General features: G+C 44.3%; 1 protein-coding gene across 1 annotated transcript in view; it reads left to right on the top strand.

Annotated features, from left to right (window-relative positions):
• grin3ba (glutamate receptor, ionotropic, N-methyl-D-aspartate 3Ba) overlaps positions 1-20,833 on the top strand; it is a gene marked incomplete at its 5' end in the record, with an annotated part of 113,995 nt that overhangs the window by 66,713 nt on the left and 26,449 nt on the right. Inside the window, 5 exons of the mRNA XM_079528446.1 lie at positions 3,879-4,369; positions 6,578-6,849; positions 8,054-8,290; positions 16,720-16,866; positions 17,527-17,672. Of these exons, the coding sequence (XP_079384572.1) occupies positions 3,879-4,369; positions 6,578-6,849; positions 8,054-8,290; positions 16,720-16,866; positions 17,527-17,672 (1,293 nt within the window). The remainder of the gene's footprint in view (positions 1-3,878; positions 4,370-6,577; positions 6,850-8,053; positions 8,291-16,719; positions 16,867-17,526; positions 17,673-20,833) is intronic.

The following is a 20,833-nucleotide window of genomic DNA, read 5'->3' as shown; positions in this document are numbered from 1 at the left end:
GTGTCAGAGAGAGAAAGAGAAACCGATGAAACGGCGCTCAGAGGCAGAAAACATCCGGGGAGGAAGATATTCAAAGAATATAACCAGCATTACTTTGCGTGGAATAAGTGTCAGACGAGAAAAGAGACAGAGAGGGAGGGAATACGACCTAGACGACTAAGATAGATGCAGAGACGTTATCAAAGTGAGATCTGCCAGTCAGAGTGACATATGACCCCCAGGAGAGAGGGCGCTCTGACGTCAGAGTGACATATGACCCCCAGGAGAGGGGGCGCTCTGACGTCAGAGTGACATATGACCCCCAGGAGAGGGGGCGCTCTGACGTCAACACTCTGCAGACGACGGACAGGTAGACAGAAGTAAACTTTTCCTCTAAACTAAGAAGAAATGAAGGGCTATGCGGAAGAGAGATGCCACGTCTGGGAACTTTGCTAGCGAGTCATCACTCACCGGCTGTTGAGCTGACGTTTATTCGAGTGTGTAAACCACAGGGGGGCAGGTGCGTGAGTGAATAGCCAGCCATTTGCTCTTTGACATGTCTGCCTTGGACACAACCTTTCGCTGCCTTTATCACAGCGTTGTTGTTGTTGTTTTATTGCTTCTGAATATATAATGCAGCACAAACAACCTGAAGAACCCCAGCCTCTGGAGGGCAGAAGCTGTTTTTGGAACTTCGGCACGTTCTCACAGACTCTTGAAAAGTTCTTATCTTTGGGCGTGAATCCAGAGAGATTCCGGACCAGCGGATAAAGTGGGAACTTTGTACTCAGGTGATCACTCTCCATGGAGATAAGAGATATACTGGATATAATGTGGGCCCATGGTAGGGTTTTTTGTGGGCAGGCACCATTAGATGAAATGGTAGTATAACAGTGGAGTGGTGGACGTGATAGATCTGCTGTCTGTGCCATGTGATGATTCAGCCATGCTATTAGCATGAGTGATTTCAGCCCGAGGCTAGCGCTTTCACTTTATGATGGCAGACAAGGCGAGAGAGAGAGAGAGAGAGTGCGTGTGAGAGAATATAAGAGCTGCTGCTATGATGAAACATAAGTTAGCGTGTAACAGGATGAGAATGCTTGACTTTCAAATCAAGAGCCTTTTTAATCAGGGCCTTGTGAAGTACAGACACAAGGAAATAATTTGTAAAACTGATAACAGCAGCACGTTGCTGTTAGTAAATCATGTGAATAACGACACGCAGGGACAAACGCACACACACACACACAGAAAGAGGAGACATTCATATGTGCTTACGCCCATGAATGCACAGAGGACAGCATGCATGCATGTGGGCAATAAAGAGTGTTTACACACACAGGAATGCACGTAGACACAAAGGACAGCGCACAAGCACATCCATGCATACGTAAAATAATCTATAAAACTCATATCAGCAGCAGGTTGCCGTTTGTAAATCATGAGAGTAACGAGTCTAACGACACATTGTTGGACACACACACGTACTGTATAGCGACAGGACCACACACACACACATGCACTGACACGTTCATTCATATTCTGTGTGTGGTGTGCACTGCGCAGCCTGGCTTTAGCTTATAGCTCGGACTTGGAGGTGAGGTTAACTTAATGACCCTCACTATCAATTTTGTCTTTTCATTCCCCTGGACGTTCCCCATATTTAATGGAGGAAGTTCACCTGCTGCGGTCACACGCTCATCCATACAGTGCATAATGTCCACCAGAGAATTACGACTTCACACAGATGACTTCATATTGCTGGCATCAGAGAGGAAATCATAATTGGACAAGACAAGACTGGTCGGAGGTTCTGACAATATGAATTCACAAAATGTGACACAGACAAAAACAGTGTTCACAATATGTGAAATATATTCATAGATTTACTTCCTTGAGCTACTGAACAACAAAACAACATTTTTAGCTGATCGGTCAAGTGGTTTGTGGGATTAGTTGTGGAAAGCCAGACAGACACACAAGGGTAAACGTCTAATCTACCCCATTTTACTTTGAACTTGGCAATGATAAAAGAAAAAGGCATCTGAGTGATAGAGCATGAAAGAGAGAGAGAGAGAGAGAGAGAGAGAGAGAGAGAGGTGAGGTGAAGGAGCCATGAATATTTTTCACTGGTGACTGAGGTCTACAAACTTTACCAACCTTTTCTATTAGAGTGAAAACTTGCCATTTCCGCCCGTGACCTGAGACACAATCAACAGTCGCTGCACGCCCCTCACCAAGCCCGACGCAGTGATCCCTGTGCAACCCTTAACATTTACAACAGCGCCCTCGCCATTTCTTAATGACCCACCCTACGCACCGCGATAATCGAGGCATGAAGCAGTCCCTGCATGGGTTCACAACTGAGACAGTAGCCAAATGATCGGCCGCACAATCTCGCACTCAGACCGGCCAACAAGTCCCGTACGGTTCAACGGGAAAGGAGGCAGATTTATGTGCGAGCAGGGGATTGCTTACCCTAATGTATTCTTCCGTAAAAAGATCAGCATAGACCGTTGGGAATGTGAAGGGAATAGCAATGAATTTGTGTGTGGACGGAGAGATAGGGAGAGACCCTCACTGCACCACATTAACTTTTAATTATGAGTTTCTGCAAGATGCAATTATTAAGTCCAGCCATCTGAGAGAGTGGACTCACACAGGACTTCCGCCAGACAGACTGTATCTGTCTGTGGCTCTGCTCTTGGTAATCTTTTGCTTTCTCCAACATTTCAGACCCCCCTCCCTGTAAGCATATGGTTGCTGGATATCCAACTGTGCACGATGCGCTTCTCAGCCTGTAGGGTAGAAAATTCTGCCAAGTGTCGGAATGACTCCAGGCATTCCCTCGTTGACTCTGACCTCTATCTTGTCTGTCTATCTGTTTCTGTCTACCTGTCCCTCTATCTCTCATGGGCACCGTACACACCATTGAAATGAAATCGCTCTCTCTGTTCCGGGGGGAGATGGGGGGCAGAGCAGCTCGCAATTCATTTTCAATGGGAGTCTGCTCCATGGGGGGGAGGAAGGCAGAACACAGCCATGGAGCAGAGCTGCTCTGTGAAACCCAGTGACTCCGACATCGAATAGGCCAGCCTCCGAGTGTGGTTTATACAGGGGACAGGTGGTGATTATGTGGTCAGCGGTCTGCTCCGGCTCAGGTCCCACTTCCCCACACACAGTTCGCAGGCGGTTCAGCAGGGTCCATTGCCGGCGTGGCAGTTCCTCTCCTTCAATGCCGCCTCCCGGGTCCGGGATGTAACGGTGGATGCGTGTTGGCCCGGCTGACTCCCACTCCTGCTTCCAGGCTGCTGCCAGCCATGCCTCTGTAGACAGGTCCTCAGGGATGGACCTGAGCAGCTCTTGCGCCGCCTTGTTGTACGGGTGGCGGGACTTGAGTCTATTTAGAGGCAGTTCTGTTGTGGTGGTGTTGTGCAGGATATGCCAGTTGTGTATTTGGGCTTTCCTTGCTAAGGCTAGGGTAGCAGCCTCTCGTCTGAGAGTCCAGTGACTCCCATTGAAAATGAATGCGAGCTGCTCTGCCCCCCCTCTCCCCTCGGAACAGAGAGAGCGATTTCGTTTCAATAGTGTGTACGGCGCCTTATTCCCCCTCAGTACACGTCTTTCCTTTTCTGTCTCATATGTTTCCTGCTCTGTCTGTCCTCTGTGTGCCGCCCGGCACTGGCATTCTGTGAACATAGCCGAGCTGAGCCGTGTTGTGAGTTTTTACATTATCTATTTCAGCTGAGATTTTGTGTAGAGGGAAAAAATGAGTGGACCAAGCAAGTAGGGACCCCTGTGGGCCCCCGGTCAATTAAGTATAATAGGGTTTAACCGGTTACGACAGCTTCTGTAACTCTCCCCTCCCTCACCCTCGCTCTCTGTCCCTCTATCTTCAGATTCCTCTCCAACACCTCCTTCACGGGGGCCACGGGGCCCATCCAGGTGGAGCCCAGTCTCTCCCACATCCAGTCCTCGCAGCTGTTCCACGTGTGGAGCCTGAAGAAAGGTGCCCTGGGCCAGCCGGCCTGGGTGACGGTGGGCCAGTGGACGCGGGGCAGGTTGGAGCTGGAGGAAGGGGTGGGGGGTCTCGGAGGAGGACTGGGCAAAGGGGGCGGCCTGGGACAGGGCCAGGGGGGTGGACCCTCCCAAGGGGAGGGCAGACCCACAGTTCGCTGGAGGCCGGGTCTGCCCGTTCAGGGACACCGGCTGAGGGTGGTGACCCTGGTGGAGCACCCGTTCGTCTTCACGCGCGAGGTGGACGAAGACGGGCTGTGTCCGGCCGGTCAGCTGTGTCTGGACCCCAGAACCAACCGCTCTGACCTTCTACAGGGCCTCTTCAACCAGCTGCACAACCCAAATTCCACAGCCACAGACTGGGAGGGAGAAGGTGAGTTGTACTTAGACACTGGTGTAAACATGCCATGTATGGGCTACCAATAGGTGGACAACTTGAATGGCATATAAATACACTTGAAGACTTGGTCCTATAGGGGCTGACTTGGCCACCTACACTAGGCCTAGCATATCTCTCTGCTGTCAGGGAGAAACCACCTAACTCCAAAATGTCAATTTTTCACGAAATGAAAACATTTTTTTTTTTTAAGAAAACCTCATCAAACGTTATATATTGTAAATTAGGGGGAGAGGTTGTGGAGTTAGCTGTTGATAGGACGTAAATATACGCCTTTGGCAGGCAATCAACACCCTTTACGTTGGTTGAAAGAATACTGAACTAGTATTAACAAAAATGTAAAACCTAAAAAATGAAGTTAGGTGGTTTCTTCCCGACAGCGACGATATAGTAGTTATGCATGTTATCGCCTATGCATATATTAGGAATAAAACATATGTACAGATGTATGTAATGTACTGATCTATTGGTATATTGCACACAGCAAAATACAATTTTTACTCTTAGCACTCTAAAGAGTCATTCTAAAAGATGCTGTGAACAAGAGGGAAGACAGGGGTGAGTTCTTATTGTAACCTCCAGTAGGCTATAGGACGTACATCAGCATTCTATAAGCAAATTCAGAAGGTGCACTCTGTAAGGAATGGTGCCTTTTATCTAGTTCAAAAGGTCAATCTTTTCAAAGACAATAGCAGGGCCTTGGAGCCATTGTTCAGCTTTGTAGCAGACAGCATAGTGTGCTTAGATTGTCTCATTTTGCCATACAAAGTGTGATAGGGTATTAAATAATTAAAAATATGAAATAAGGAGATACAAAGTTTGTGCCCAACAGCAACGATACAGTACAGTTTAGAGGATAATTTCTACATGAACCATTAGTCATAAATAATGGTTGAAATGTCTCCATTTCACCTAATGTTTCTCATGGATTTATTTTCTGTTTTTACTGCATTAACTAAGGTGTTGTCATGTAAGTTCTTTGCTTGAAAAAAGTGGAAATCAACTGATGACGCTTTACTAATATGCTTCAGACAGATGCATGCATTTACCGTCATGCACAGTAAAACCTTGAGTATTAATTTAACCCATATAGTATAGCCTGATTGTCAGACTCTGAGAAAGAACCAGTGCGCTCAGTCGAGTGGGCGGGGTCTATGGGCTTCAGAGTTCGATTTTCTCTCCTGGCATATTTTTGCTCACACTATTCCTATTTGACATACAACACTGCCCTATTTTGGGCAGTGTCATATTTGGGCTTGATTCGTATTCCTCAATAGTTTACCGAGTTGCAGCATCACACAAGAGGCAGTATGTGCTACAAAGGAAATACTTAAAATGAATGAATTGAATCTGTTCAATGAAGGCAGCACTGCGTTGGAACAAAATGGAAACGTGCCATACAAACGTAGAGCGAAGGTCTTTGAATTGGCCGTGAAGATATTTCCTGCTTTTGTCTGCTTCAAGCTGTGGTCTTGGTCTAAACTGAGCACTCACGTCTGAGCGTTCACTGGTGTTCTAATCTAAGCCAGTACTAAGCACCCTGCCACACTGGCAGCGCTTAGCTTTAAGCCATGGTAATCATTATGACACTTTCTGTCCACAAGCATGCAGGGACCACCTGGTAAGCTCAGCACGTGAGACCGTTTTATTTTTTACTTTTTTTTAAAGGAGAAAGGCCAATTGCCTTTTTTAAGCTGTCAGTACAGCGACCAGCCACTGCAGGGCAATGGCTTTGTTCCTTTTCAGATTTTAAGATAAAAAAAAGAAAAATCAGTGGAAGACTAGATATAAAATGCATGGCATTCACTTAGCGTAGCGAATCGCAGGTTAAATAAGATAGAAAAGTGCTGACAGTTCAATGTTTCCTACTCTTTCCCTCTGAGTTCAAGAGGTATTTTTAAAAAAGTTATTCAGCTTGGCATCCAAATTACAGAAATGCATTTCGTCCCACTCTGGGAACTGCGCTCATTAAAATGTAGCAATGCTCCGCTCCCGTCACGCGGGAATCCATCCAATGCGCTCTTATGATCCACGGTCTTATGATCCACGGTCAACAGCTGCAGAAATGCAGCCGGTGCACTTCTAAAGACGTGCCTATGAATATTCCGTTGTGCTAAATAAATGTCACCTCATCATTTTTATTTTCATTTTTTGGGGGTGTGTGTGTGATTCATCTCCCTATAGCCATGCCTGGTGACCTGAGGAAGTGCTGCTACGGCTACTGCATCGACCTGCTGGAGAAGCTCGCCGAAGACATGGGCTTCACCTTCGACCTGTACGTCGTCGGAGACGGGAAGTACGGGGCGACGAGCGGGGCCAACCGCTGGTCGGGGCTCGTGGGAGACCTGCTGAGCGGCATGGCGGACATGGCCGTCACCTCCTTCTCCATCAACTCCGCCCGCAGCAGGGTCATCGACTTCACCTCTCCCTTCTACTCCACCAGCCTGGGCATTCTGGTGAGGACGGTTGATTTGGACAGCAAACCTCGTTATAGTTTGTCATTTTTGTCATCTGAATGTTTTAGTGTTAGTCTAGACTAAATCTACAGTCGATTTTGTTGACTAAATGTATTTTGGCATGCCTTGATGGCGTCGTGATGGCTGATTTTACACTTGGTTGCATGCTGAAAATAGCCAATCTACAAGCTCACAAAATGCGTCGCAGGACATTTTTCGTCATAGTCGACGTAATCAACACTGCAGGTGAGGAGCACAGTGTGGGGCGGGTGGGGGTTGGAGGGATGCAGGAGTTCATGGGTGGAGCAGGGGGGGGATCGGCAGGACTCATCATTGGTTTCATCCTGGAGTATTTTATGCCTGCATTTTAATGATGTGAGAGGACAGGCCGCCGTGTCACAGAGAGATCTACTGCCACACTGTGAGTGATAGTCGGTGGCAGGATTAAGTAGGCAGCAGTATTTCTGTGCTTTGTCAATCTCACCCCTCTGTGATTCTGACACTATTTCAATATGGCCTGACAATATGGTCCAATGCTATTTCACGTCACCCTTTTTTTCTCCTCGACCGGCCCATGCCTTCTGCTGGGGAACAGGCGATCGTTAGGAGTCAATAATTAGTTTGCTCAGTTTTTTGAGCTGGCGTTTTAATTACGAGAGTCCAGGCGAGCTGCAGTGGGGGAGTTTATAATGAGTATAAGAGGAAGCTGATGGGGGAATGTGAAACCCACTGCAGTCATTTAACTTCTCCCTCTGTGGGCAACATTTAAAATACTGTATACGATCCGACGGTATACAAGGGACAACCAGCCTGTGGTATCAGAATGAGATATCCTCGCACAAAAAGTGACAGCTACTTATTAAACGATAGGCTGCACAACATTTAAACAAGCTGTGATATTCTGACAATCACTTCATGAATAGCGTTTATAGATGACTCACTTTCATTAAAGTGATTGTCAGAATTATCAACTGATCAATCAAAATGTTCACTGATCAATCAAAATGATCACAGTAAACTGATCAATTAAAATGTACAGTAGATTAGAAACATTTTAGAAAAACTACATCAATAAAGATTACGGTGCCATTTTTGTACTAGAAAAACACATTAATCTTTAAGTTTTATTGATACCATATGACAAAACATATGTAGTTTCAACAGAAATAAACAAGTGTATATTCTGACTGTGATGTCCTCTTAGGTGCGTAGTCGGGACACCGCAGCCCCCATCGGGGCCTTCATGTGGCCTCTACATTGGTCCATGTGGGTGGGCATCTTCGTCACACTGCACCTTACTGCGCTCTTCCTCACCCTGTACGAGTGGAACAGTCCCTATGGCATGACCCCCCTTGGCAGGAACAGGCTGCGTGTCTTCTCCTACTCCTCTGCCCTCAACCTCTGCTATGCCATACTGTTTGGACGCACTGTCGCCACCAAGGTAAGACATGGATGGATATTATATATACGTATAAGCCAGTGTTGTCCATTGTGGTGTGTGTGTGTGTGTGTGTGTCCGTCCATGCATGTGTGTAGGGTGAGTTATATGATTAGGGCGGGAGAGAGATTGCGGAGAGGTCAAGTAGGAATACAGTGATGATGTAGCAAGTTACCTGGGGGGAGAAGGGAGATGGTACTCTCACACCGAGAGAGGGGAGAGGGTAAGTGCCCCGATAGACATATAGAGACTTACTGAGAGGGTGATCGAGAGAGATGCACTCAAAGAAGAAGGGGGGGCTACCCCAGGACATCAGACTGAAAGCGACAGTACGAGCTGATGGGAGTAAATGGAGGAATAATTGGATGAGAGGAGGAGAGAGTGGGGTGGATGGTTGGTAGGACAGTGGACATAGAGGGCAGACATTTACGGAAAAGACATGATGGAAAGGTTGGCATGGAAACGGTGGGCAAGAGGTTAAAGAATAAATGGGCGAGCAGGGATGGAAATTGCTAAAGAGGGTGGGTGACATGGAGGCGGGCAGACGACGAACCATGTAAAAGGGGAGAGGGCTTGACTTCCGGTAGGATGTTGGAGGAAGGAGCTGCTTGATTAGCGAGCTCCCCAAGGTTGGTCAAAATAAGTTAAAAACACCACGTAAAAACAGATTCAAAACGAAAAAGGTATGACGAGAAATGAGTGGTGAACAACAAGGAAGCCGTAGGATAACTCGAAGTTATAAAGCAGATAAGCAAACTAAAGAAAACAACGACGGGAGTGGACTGGAAGAAAACGCCGAAAGCAGCATGGCGGAGAACTACACCGAAGTGATACGGGCCGGGCTCGCTGATATCACCAGAGAGCTAAAGACTTTTAAAGAAGGTATACAACAGGAGCTAGCAACGTTTAAAGAAGAACTGAAGAGGGAAATGAAGGAAGAATTCACAAACTATCGTAAAATAGTGGACCGGGAGCTACAACAACAAGAGGAAGAGGTGACTAAGCAGAGGACGAACATGGCCGAGGCGCAGACACGGATATCGGAGGTGGAGGACTGGAGGACGGGAGCAACCGAGGCCATGATGACAATGGTGGAACATATTGAACAACTACAAGAAAGACAATTGAATGCCGAGGCCAGATCAAGACGGAACAACATACGCGTATTCAATTGCCCAGAGGATAGTGAACAAGGAACCTCTGTAATTAAGTATTTGGAGCAGTTATTCCACACGGAGCTAGAGTTACCAGCGGGGACTCAGCTCCAACTGCAGAGGGCGCATTGTGCGTTGTCACAGAAGCCAACTCACCCAACTGCAGCTCCGCGGTCCATTGTGGCAAACTTTCTTCAGTTCGAGACAAAGGAAATGGTGCTAAGAAAAGCCTGGGAGGCGAAGATACAAGTAGGAGATAAACAGCTCGGCTTCGATCATGATTATCCACCCGAAGTTGTGAAAAAAAGAAAAGACTATATTCCGTTCAAAAGAATGTTGAAAGCAAGAGGAATCCGGTTCCAGACGCCGTTTACGAAGATGAGGATACAGTGGCCTGACGGTGAGAGAATGTACAGAAGTGCGGAGGACGTCGCCCAGGCCATAGAGGAGAGAGGCTACATGGAGGGAGGATCCAGCCTCGACTCGACAGCGGGACTCGGCGCACCAGCGGCGGTGGAGGCGGAGGGTGCGAGAGACACGGGGACGGAGAGAGAACGACGACGTACAGGAGAGAATCACCAGCGGGCGCCAGAGTGGAGAAAAGTGGAGAAGAGGAGAGGAGCGGCGTGGAGAGCTAAGGACAACCTACGGATGTTTAGAAGGAAATAGAACATGATTTCTGCTGTAAAAAGAGGTAACATAGAGTTGGGTTGAATGAGGGAGGGGGGAAGAATAAGCGAAGAAGGTTTTTGTTTTGTTTTAAAAAAGAAAGGAAGGGATAAAAGGAAAAAAAAAAGAAGAAGAAAAAAAAGAAGAAAAGTTAGTATTAGTATACAGAGGGTGCCGTAGATATAACACTTTGATTTATTATTGGTATACAGAGGGTGCCATAGATATAGCACTTGGACCTTTTTTTTTGTTGTAATAGGATTGAAACCCCAAGTGGTCGTTTTTTTGGCTTGTTTCATTGATTATACATTACCAACTCTGTGTAGGGAATAGGTGAGATACTAGGGCTTCTTTCATTATTTTGCATTTAAAATGTACCAACTGGAAGGGTTTGCTTTATTAGGTAGGGAATGGCTAGACACTGGGGAAACTCACAGGCTGAGATTAGTACTAGTTTGTCTAGGGAGGGGCCCCCATACAAGATGGGGACTATCCCCTCACCCTGTTATGAGGGTTTAAGGGTCACGGATGTTTTACATCGTGTTTGGAAGCTATGTGTTTGTTTTTTGTTTTTGTTTGTGTTTTTTTTGTCGACAAGCGGATGCAAATACTATAATATGACTAGGCAGGAAACAAATATGAAGGGAACTATAAGGAATAACAATGTCTAATATGTTGGGGATAATGTCGCTGAATGTAAATGGGTTGAATTCACCAGTTAAGAGAAAAAGGGTCATGTCAAAATTGAAAAAAGAAAACATGCGGGTTTTTTTCCTACAAGAAACTCATCTAAACAAAACTGAGCATGAGAAACTGAAAAGATTTGGATACAGGAACTCATATTATAGTTCATACAAAAACGGAAAAAGAAGAGGAGTTATAATACTAATAGCTAATACAGTCAACTTTGATTTTGAAAAGGAGATTAAAGATAAAGAAGGGAGGTACATTATTGTGAAGGGAAGAATAGATAATGAACCGGTAACTTTAGTAAATATATATGCACCACCAGAAAGTGATAAGAAGTTTTTTAAGTACATGTTTGACATTATAGCTGTGGAAACAAATGGTATTTTGATTGCAGGAGGTGATACAAATGTGGTTTTGTGTGATAAAAAAGATACAACAAGTAAGAAAAGGAGCAAGACGCAATTAGCTAAATTTGTAAACACATCGTTGAGTGAGATGGGACTGGTAGATATATGGAGGAGACTCCACCCGACAGATATGGACTTCACTCACTATTCGGCTGCGCACAAAGTCCATTCTAGGATCGACCAATTTTTTGTGAACATGGGAGATTGTTACAGAGTTGGGGAATGTGAGATAGGAGGGGCAGATCTATCGGATCACAACCCACTTTCTCTGAAAATTGGTTTAAATAATAGGAAGAGGCAGACAGCGTGGAGACTTAATATGGGTATGTTGAACAGTGAAGAGAGAAAAGAGAAAATCAGGACGGAGTTGAACACATACCTTGTGGAAAATAACAATGGGGAAGTGGACCCGACTATGGTATGGGATGCTATGAAAGCTGTCATGAGAGGTAAATTGATAGTGGAGACGGCACTAGTGAAAAAGGCTAAATTAGTAGCTTATAAGAAAAACAATGAAGACTTAAGGGCACTGGAACAGGATTACCAGAAAACAAAAAATGAAGAACTATATAAAAAAATGAAAGACTTGAAAGTTAAAATAAAGGATGCCCAATTAGATGAGATTGAAAGGAAAAGTAAATATGTTAAGCAAAATTATTATGAGGCCGGGGCAAGGGCCACTAAATTATTGGCTAAACGTATGCGTAAACAACAGGCATTGACCAATATTAGCAAGATTAGAGACCCTGAGACAAAGGAACTAACAACTGAACCAGAGGAAATAGAGAGGGTCTTTAAACGGTACTATGAGAAGCTGTATACACAGCCCGAACAGGCAGAGGAACAAGAAATGAAAACGTATTTAGATCAGTTGGACCTGCCACACATAGGGGTAATGCAGAATCGTATAATAACAGCTAATATTACAGCCGACGATATTATGGAGGCAATTAGTTCCTTTAAAAATAATAAATCACCAGGAAGTGATGGGTTCCCTGTGGAGTGGTACAAAATGTACAGAGAAGAGTTGGTACCTATGCTAGTAGCATCCTTTAATTGGACCCTGAAAAAACATAAAATACCACCATCTTGGTCCGAAGCAATAATCTCAGTAATACCAAAGCCGGGAAGGGATAAAGAGCAATGTGGGAGCTATAGACCCATATCTATTCTGAATGTGGACTACAAAATATACACCAAAATTATATCTAGGAGGTTAGCAGACATAGCAAATGAGATGTTGGAAGAAGATCAGACAGGCTTCATAATCAATCGCCAGACTCATGACAATGTGAGGAGAACTATACATGTTGTAGACCAAGCACAGAGGACTAAAACAAGCACTTTATTAGTGAGTGTTGATGCAGAGGCTGCATATGATAGGGTCAATTGGAAGTTCCTTTATGCTGTATTGACAAGATTTGGGTTCAATAAGGAAGCATTACAATGTGTAAAATCATTATACCAACAACCTACGGCTAGAATTAAAATAAATGGGAGCTTGTCTGGGAAATTCAACCTACAACGATCAACTAGGCAAGGATGCTGTCTTTCGCCTACGTTATTTGCGTTTTTTATTGAACCCTTAGCACAAGCAGTGAGAGACAATGAAGGTATTCAAGGTGTGACGGTAAACGGTAGTGAACACAAGATAGGACTTTTTGCCGATGATGTAATTGCCTTCCTCCAGAGACCAAATGACTCACTTCCTGTTTTAAGCAAGGTATTAGAAGAATTTGGTCGTTTGTCAGGATACAAGATCAACATAGCCAAAACACAGATTTTGGCTTTAAATTATGCTCCAAATGCATCTATAAGGGAAGCCTTCAACTTTAATTGGGAACAAAAAAGTATTAAATATTTGGGTATAAACATAACGAAAAAATTGTCTACATTATATAAAGCCAACTACGATAAATTAAATCAGGAGATAAAAAGGGATATTGAACGATGGGCTACTTTGCCACTAGACCTGAACTCAAGGTTGGAGGCAGTTAAAATAAATGTATTATCCAGGTTGCTCTTTCTATTCCAGTCCTTACCGGTAGAGGTCCCCCAAGGGCAATTTATTACATGGGACCGAATGATCTCTAGGTTTGTGTGGGCCGGGCAGAGGCCAAGGGTCAGATTTCAGACCCTTCAACTCCCAAAGGAGGGAGGGGGCATGGGTCTTCCCAATTTAAAAATGTATTATCATGCGGCCCAGCTACGATATGTAGGATGTTGGTGTAAACCAAATTATATAGCAAAATGGAAAGATATGGAAAAGGAATTCGACAAACATCCAATACAGAATATTATAGGAGACAAAGAAAAGTTTAAGAAAATAAAACACCGTATTGATCCAATCACCCTATTTACATTAGAGATCTGGTTTAAAATTGTTAAAAAATATAGGTTCGAAGAGGATATAAAGGTTTTAAAATGGATGGCATTTGATAGTTCATTTAAACCTGCAGGACATGATAAGGGCTTTAAAGTATGGAGCAATAGAGGAATGACAGCCTGGTGTGTTTTGGAGAAAAATGGGGCATTGGAGAGTTTCACAGATTTGAGTGTTAAATACATGTTGGATAAACATGATTTCTTCAGGTATCTCCAACTAAGGGATTATTATACTAAGGAAGTCAAGGGGAGGCCCTCCATGGAAGTGAATGGTATTGTCCAAATTATTAAAAATATATACAAGGGGAAAAATATTCGAATTATATCAGCAATATATACGACTTTGATGAGTGGCAGTCATTCAACAGAATATATTAAAAAGAAATGGGAAGCAGAACTAGACATAGAAATTACAGAAAAAGATTGGGCTCATATGTGGAAAATGCACCAATCATCTACCAATTCACGGATATGGAGGGAATTCTCTTGGAAGAATCTTTGCAGGTTTTTCATAACACCAAAAATTGTGAGCAAGCAGTTGAAGCAACAGATACAATGTTGGAGGGGTTGTGGAGATGTAAATGTGGATCACTCACATGTGTTCTGGAAATGTCCCAGAATTGAGCCTTTTTGGAAAGTGTTACATGATCAGATACAAAAGGTGTTGGGTTATGAGGTGCCTATGAAGTGTGATGTTCTGTATTTAGGAAACTTGATGGGGGGAAAGATACGAGGAGAGGATAGGTATCTGGTAAACATTTTATTGGCGGCAGGAAAGAAGGCTATCACAAGGAAATGGGGACAGAAGGAGCCTCCAACACAGGGACAATGGGAGGAGTTGATTCAGGAGATACAGCTCATGGAGAAACTGACACATCGCCTGAGACTGCAGGAGGAAAAAATGGAGGACAAATGGTCCAAATGGACAATATTCAATGACCTGATCATGAGCAATGAGGGTATGGGGGAATGAGGAACACCAGAATATGCCTAGGAATATGTGATGTATTGAGCAAGATTTGATATACATTGTCGACTTTTTTGTATTTTTATTTTTTGTTTTTCATGTTTGTATTGTGCTGTGCTATGTCCTTTATTATTGTGTGTTTGTTCAAAAACAAATAAAAATCTAAGTGATAAAAAAAAAAAAAAGGGGAGAGGGCAAGCGGGTGGGCTGAGGGTGAGGCAGCGAGCAGGGTGAAGGCCGGTGCATGCTTAAGAGGAAGAAATGAGAAGGTTGGTTATCGCTGTCTTGCGTTGCTCGAGACTGGCTTGTATAAATGAAAGGTGTTATCCGAGGCGCCAAAGACAAATGAGAGTCTAATTCCTATCAGGCTGACCGAGGCGGTGTACACGTACGCGTGCATAAATGAATACATAACGTCGGAGAAGAACAAAACCAATTTCATCTCCAGCGATGGGAACAATTTCTTTGCTTTCATTTTCAATTTGTTTCCAGTTGTATATCTGGTGGCAGTGGATGAAGACGTACACTGGCGTGTGTCAAGCCTTCACGTATGACTGAGTGTGTCGCGGGAGGCACTGCTCTGCCCGGCTTGATCAATTATAGCACTGAGGGAAAAGAGTAGTGTACGCTCACTCTCTCAGCTCTCAATGATCAACACTCCCATTATGACATTAACGCATTCTCACTATTCAAATGTTTCCACGTTCAAATGAAATTCTGAAAATTCACATTTACCTAAATTATTCCCCTCTGTCCTCTCTGTGCCTTCTTAGCAGTACACTCAGCATATAATGCAATAGAATATTGAATAAGAACTCACAATATTATGACTGTGGCCGACCTAAACAGGACAGTGAGAATAACACAGCTAATGGCATTGCCTATAGCATTAGAGAAAATGTCATACACTTGAAAGGTCATGGGTTCAACCACAGCTGACAACTATCAACACAAATAGCCTATCCTTGAACATGACCACACACACACACACACACACACACACACACACACACACACACACACACACACACACACACACACACACACACACACACACACACACACACACACACACACACACACACACACACACACACACACACACACACACACACACACACACACACACACACACACACACGGCTATGCATATATGGTCTCTGAATACATCCACTTCTGCATAACATCATGATCACCCTAATATTGAAACCGCATCTTAATGATTGAAGGCTTAAATCTTCCTTTAATCCTTTAAATCCTTCTGTGTCTTCCCCTTCCTCTGCATGTCCCTTGCATGACTAAAGTGGATTTGCTGAGTGACTGACGTCTGTTAGAGGTCACAGCTGGGTGACTGACGTCTGTTAGAGGTCACAGCTCTCCTCTGGATTCACCTGTAGCGTCAACGTCTCTGGAAGAGCAGATGTTCCTAATGTATACTCTACAGCAGGGGTTCCCAAACCCCTTCCATGCCAAGGACCCCCACGTCCCCTCCATTCTTAAATGACCTTAAACTAAACTAGAAAAAGAACATAGTAAAATAGTCGATCTACAAGCTCACCGCGTGTCGCACCGTGATGCGTTATAAGCTTGTAGATTGATCTAGTATTTTTGCTATTTTTGGCACTGCACCCCCTGCCCAGTGTGGTGTGGAACACGTGTGTCGAATTTGAAGTCGGTGCGGCTAACGGTTCTCGAGTTACGTGGATTACACACAGACATACATACATACAGACAGAGACTTGGTGCATTTATATATATATTCCTCTCCTTTCAATTTGGCCCCCATGTTGGAAAACCTGTTCTAAGGTGTTTGTGCTGTGTTTCACTGCCACACTTCTGACTTCTATTTCATCTTCATCGTCTGTCGGTCTCTTTTGATTTGTGACACATTTCACTTTCATTTATGTGCTTGTTGTCCTTGTATTGTTTTCTCGTCAAAGCTGTCATTTAGTTTCCGCCAGCCTTTTCATTTGATTACTTTGATTGTCAACGTGACATATTTCTTTGTCTTGCATCTTGTGACATATTTGGAAGAATTGCTTTGTTTTTTTTGTAAAACTTTCAATATAACAATGTCACGATAACAATCTGTATTTGTTCTTTCATCAAATAACCCCTCAAAGTAAAAGTATTTTCAGCCGTTTGTTCTCCATTTTGCAGACTCCCAAGTGTTGGACGGGGCGTTTTCTGATGAACCTATGGGCTATATTCTGTCTGCTGGTGCTGTCCAGCTATACTGCTAACCTAGCAGCAGTAATGGTGGGGAAGAAGGTCTTTGAAGAGGTATCAGGAATACACGATGACAAGGTTAGCCTCAGTGCAAGGACGTATGCCTGCGGAAGCATGTATGAAAGCACATGTGCATGTGTACAAGCAAAAGGCGCACGCACGCACGCACGCAGGTACACTAATAAATATGCATTCAGCCACACACACAGGTAAGAGCACATAAACACACACGCACATGCACATACGTAAACACACACGCACAAGCACACACGCGCGCACGCACGCACGCACACACACACACACACACACACACACACACACACACACACACACACACACACACACACACACACACACACACACACACACACACACACACACACACACACACACACACACACACACACACACACACACACACACACACACACACACACACACACACACACACACACACACACACACACACACACACACACACAAAGAAGCATTACACACAAACACACTCGAGCACAAAGAAGCACACACAAAACACACACTGCGATCTATCATCTGACACACAAGGACAGGATAATGAGTAAAGAGCAGAATTATTTATGAAGAAGGATTATTGTCTTGCGTTTCCTCAAACCCTTGAGGGAGTTCATGACTGTGGTGAATCCGATATTAGGCTGATCCTAATCTCACAACACTGTCTGTCTCTCTCCCCCTCTCGCTCCCCCCCCCACCCCCCCCCAGCTCCACCACCCTTCCATGGGCTTCCGCTTCGGTACGGTGAAGGAGAGCAGCGCTGAGGACTACATGAAGAAGAGCTTTCCAGAGATGCACGAGTACATGCGGCGCTTCAACCAGCCCGCCACCCCAGTTGGAGTGCACATGTTAAAGTAAGACACATGCACAGTGCACGACACGTTGAGAGACATGACGTTTTTTGACATGGTTTCATCATGTGCTCAGTAAAGCACTATGTAACCTGTGTTGAGGGATTTTTTTAGGATCCTGTAGTAACTGATGAGGCAAACATTGGAGACACTTATTTCAAGGTGTGCTTTAACTCACACACACACACACACAAGATAAGAGAGAAACCATGCTTGTGTCATAATACGCACGCACGCACGCACGCACACACACACGCACACACACACACACACACACACACACAAAGAGAGAAACCATGCTTGTGTCATAATAAGTACAATACAAGCTGTACCAAAACAATAGGCCTAGATACCAGTCATAAAGGCAACTTGACTCTTAATATGCTTAAAAAAGGCAAAAGGTACATAATAATATAATATGCAATTCTACCACAATCTTTCCTCAACTTTTTCTCTTCCAAAGTACCTTAATGTAAACCATTATTGGTATTCTTCTTCAGTGACACGCTGTACACACACTACACACACACACACACACACTGTAGGAAATACAGAACGCCTTCCCCTGTCTTACACGGGCACACTTCCTTTAAACAAACTGTTAAAATTGCACACATTCACAGCTAATCCCCTCAAAGCACATCAAACACCACAAAGTACAGATGCTGAGATAGTTTATCTGTGTGTGTGCGTGCGTGCGTGCGTGCGTGCGTGCGTGCATGCGCTGATAGAGCAGAGAAAAAGACACGCAAAGATACGCTTGTTGTTGCGAATATAATGCAGAGATGATGATCAGAACATATTGGACGAAGGAAGCGCTCATTTCCATTACGAGGTGATGCGATGTGGCACAAAGTCACAGCAGTGCAGGGAACAGTGAGGTAATAAAACACTTTGCTGGCAGAACCAACTGACCCCATTATACCGCTCCCTGAAATCTCCCTGAGAGAGAGAGACCCACACACATGTAGCCCACGAGATGCAGGATGTCGAAGCAGTTATAGCTTATAGATATACTGTAGTACTATGTATACTCTATGCACTGAGCATCAATGTGCACGCACGCATGCACGCACACACGCACACACACACACACACACACACACACACACACACACACACACACACACTTCCGAGTTACTTCTCTCCCTGAAGGAGCCTAGGCTACATCCTTCTCCCAGCTGGCTGAGCTCTATCTGACAGACAGGTCACTGCTATAGGAAGGCAGCATGCAGGGAAACAAGAGTTCTGTGCTTTCCTGGCAAAGACATTGTAAAGTCACCGTTTGTTTTTGCAGTAAATGTGAGTGCATGTCCTGAATAGTAAGGAGGCAGCGATAATCTGATCAGCCCAGTCTAGTACGAAATCAGGCTGTATTCCAGTTAGTCCGGCCCGTGAGTCAGTGTTTAATTGATTTGAAGTACTTGTTGTTTTTAAAGCGATGACTGGCGTACAGTTGGGTGCCACCGATATTGTCCCTTATCATTTGACCCATTTAGGCCTGACCTCAAAATTTTAAAAAATCCTTCTAAATCCTCCAGTTTTCTGAAATAAATATTTTCACGATTTTTCAAAAATAGCAGACCTACAAGCTCGTAGCGCGCCACTCGGTGGCGCGCTATGAGCTTGTAGATCTGCTATTTTTCAATAGCTAAATTATAACATAATGTTTAAAACACCAAACTGTCCTTTTGCGCAGATCACGCAAACCTCAGCAAAAAGAAAAGGACAATATCGATGGCCTCCAACTGTAGCTCCTTCCTCCTTCCTATATTGTTGACATGCTCACAACAGATCTTAGATGATCAGATAAAGGTTTCCTCATTCTACCAGAATACATTCTAAATCAGCATATGGTGCTGCCTACAGTCATTATGGTCATATTCTCTGGAATCCTAAAGCTTTTAGTTATAGGCTTAAAGTAACACTTTTCTTTTAGTTTACACTGTATACATAATACGTTCTTTTTTATATGCACTTCTCCTATAATATGTTTACTTTTTTCATGATTGTTGCATATTTTCTATTACATTTTGAAGCACATTGTGTCTAAGCCTGTCATATGAAATGGGCTACATAAATAAATCCATGATGGAGCGTGTGTGCGTGCGTACGTGCGTGCGTGCGTGCGTACTGAGAGTGAAAAAGAGTTTGCATGCGCATTCATGCGTGTAGATGTAGAAGTGTGTGCGTGAGTGCGTAAAATTAGGTGCAGAGGTGATTACATTTTATCGAATGGATCCGACGTAGTTTGTAAGTGCATGTGTCTGTGGTTGTGTCAGTCCAGACACTGAGGATGTGTTTCAGTGCACATCCATCCCAGCCAGGGGTCATCACCATGCTGGCTTGTGGTGGACATTAATGTCAACATTATATTATTTGCCACGGACATATCAAATAATATTACCAGAAACACAAAGAGATAGCCCTGAATGACCATAACAGGTGTGTAACTCTGAGAGTGCACACATGGAACCAAATGGACCCTCTCTCAGAGTTAAGGGGGTCCAGCTGGCAAATACAACATTTGAGAACCACTAGTAATAGTTGTACTCATATGCCATAGTAAATACGTGTCACATGAAGACCTGAAGACTTGACATTCAGTAATTGGGTCTTATGATCAAAATAACAGTATAATGGTGTGTAAAAACTGTCTGTCCCTCCATACAAAAATAAATAAAATAAAGGCGAAAGCCACAAAAAATAATAATAATAATAATGGTGTGTAAAAAAGAAAATCTAAAAAAGGGACATGGCCAAGACTTTGCCACGGACACATTTGTCCGTGTATGGACATGTTGAGGACCCCTCTGTTCATCCCAGCCATTATGGACATGTTGAGGACCCCTCTGTTCATCTCAGCCAGTGCATAGTGTTGTCCGTGTATGGACATGTTGAGGACCCCTCTGTTCATCCCAGCCTGTGTATGGACATGTTGAGGACCCCTCTGTTCATCCCAGCCATTATGGACATGTTGAGGACCCCTCTGTTCATCTCAGCCAGTGCATAGTGTTGTCCGTGTATGGACATGTTGAGGACCCCTCTGTTCATCCCAGCCTGTGTATGGACATGTTGAGGACCCCTCTGTTCATCCCAGCCATTATGGACATGTTGAGGACCCCTCTGTTCATCCCAGCCTGTGTATGGACATGTTGAGGACC

Source organism: Electrona antarctica (genome assembly GCF_951216825.1).
Source record: "Electrona antarctica genome assembly, chromosome: 18".
Lineage (NCBI taxonomy): Eukaryota > Metazoa > Chordata > Actinopteri > Myctophiformes > Myctophidae > Electrona > Electrona antarctica.
The sequence above is the reverse complement of the archived record's forward strand: the minus strand, read 5'-3'. Positions and strand labels throughout refer to the sequence as shown.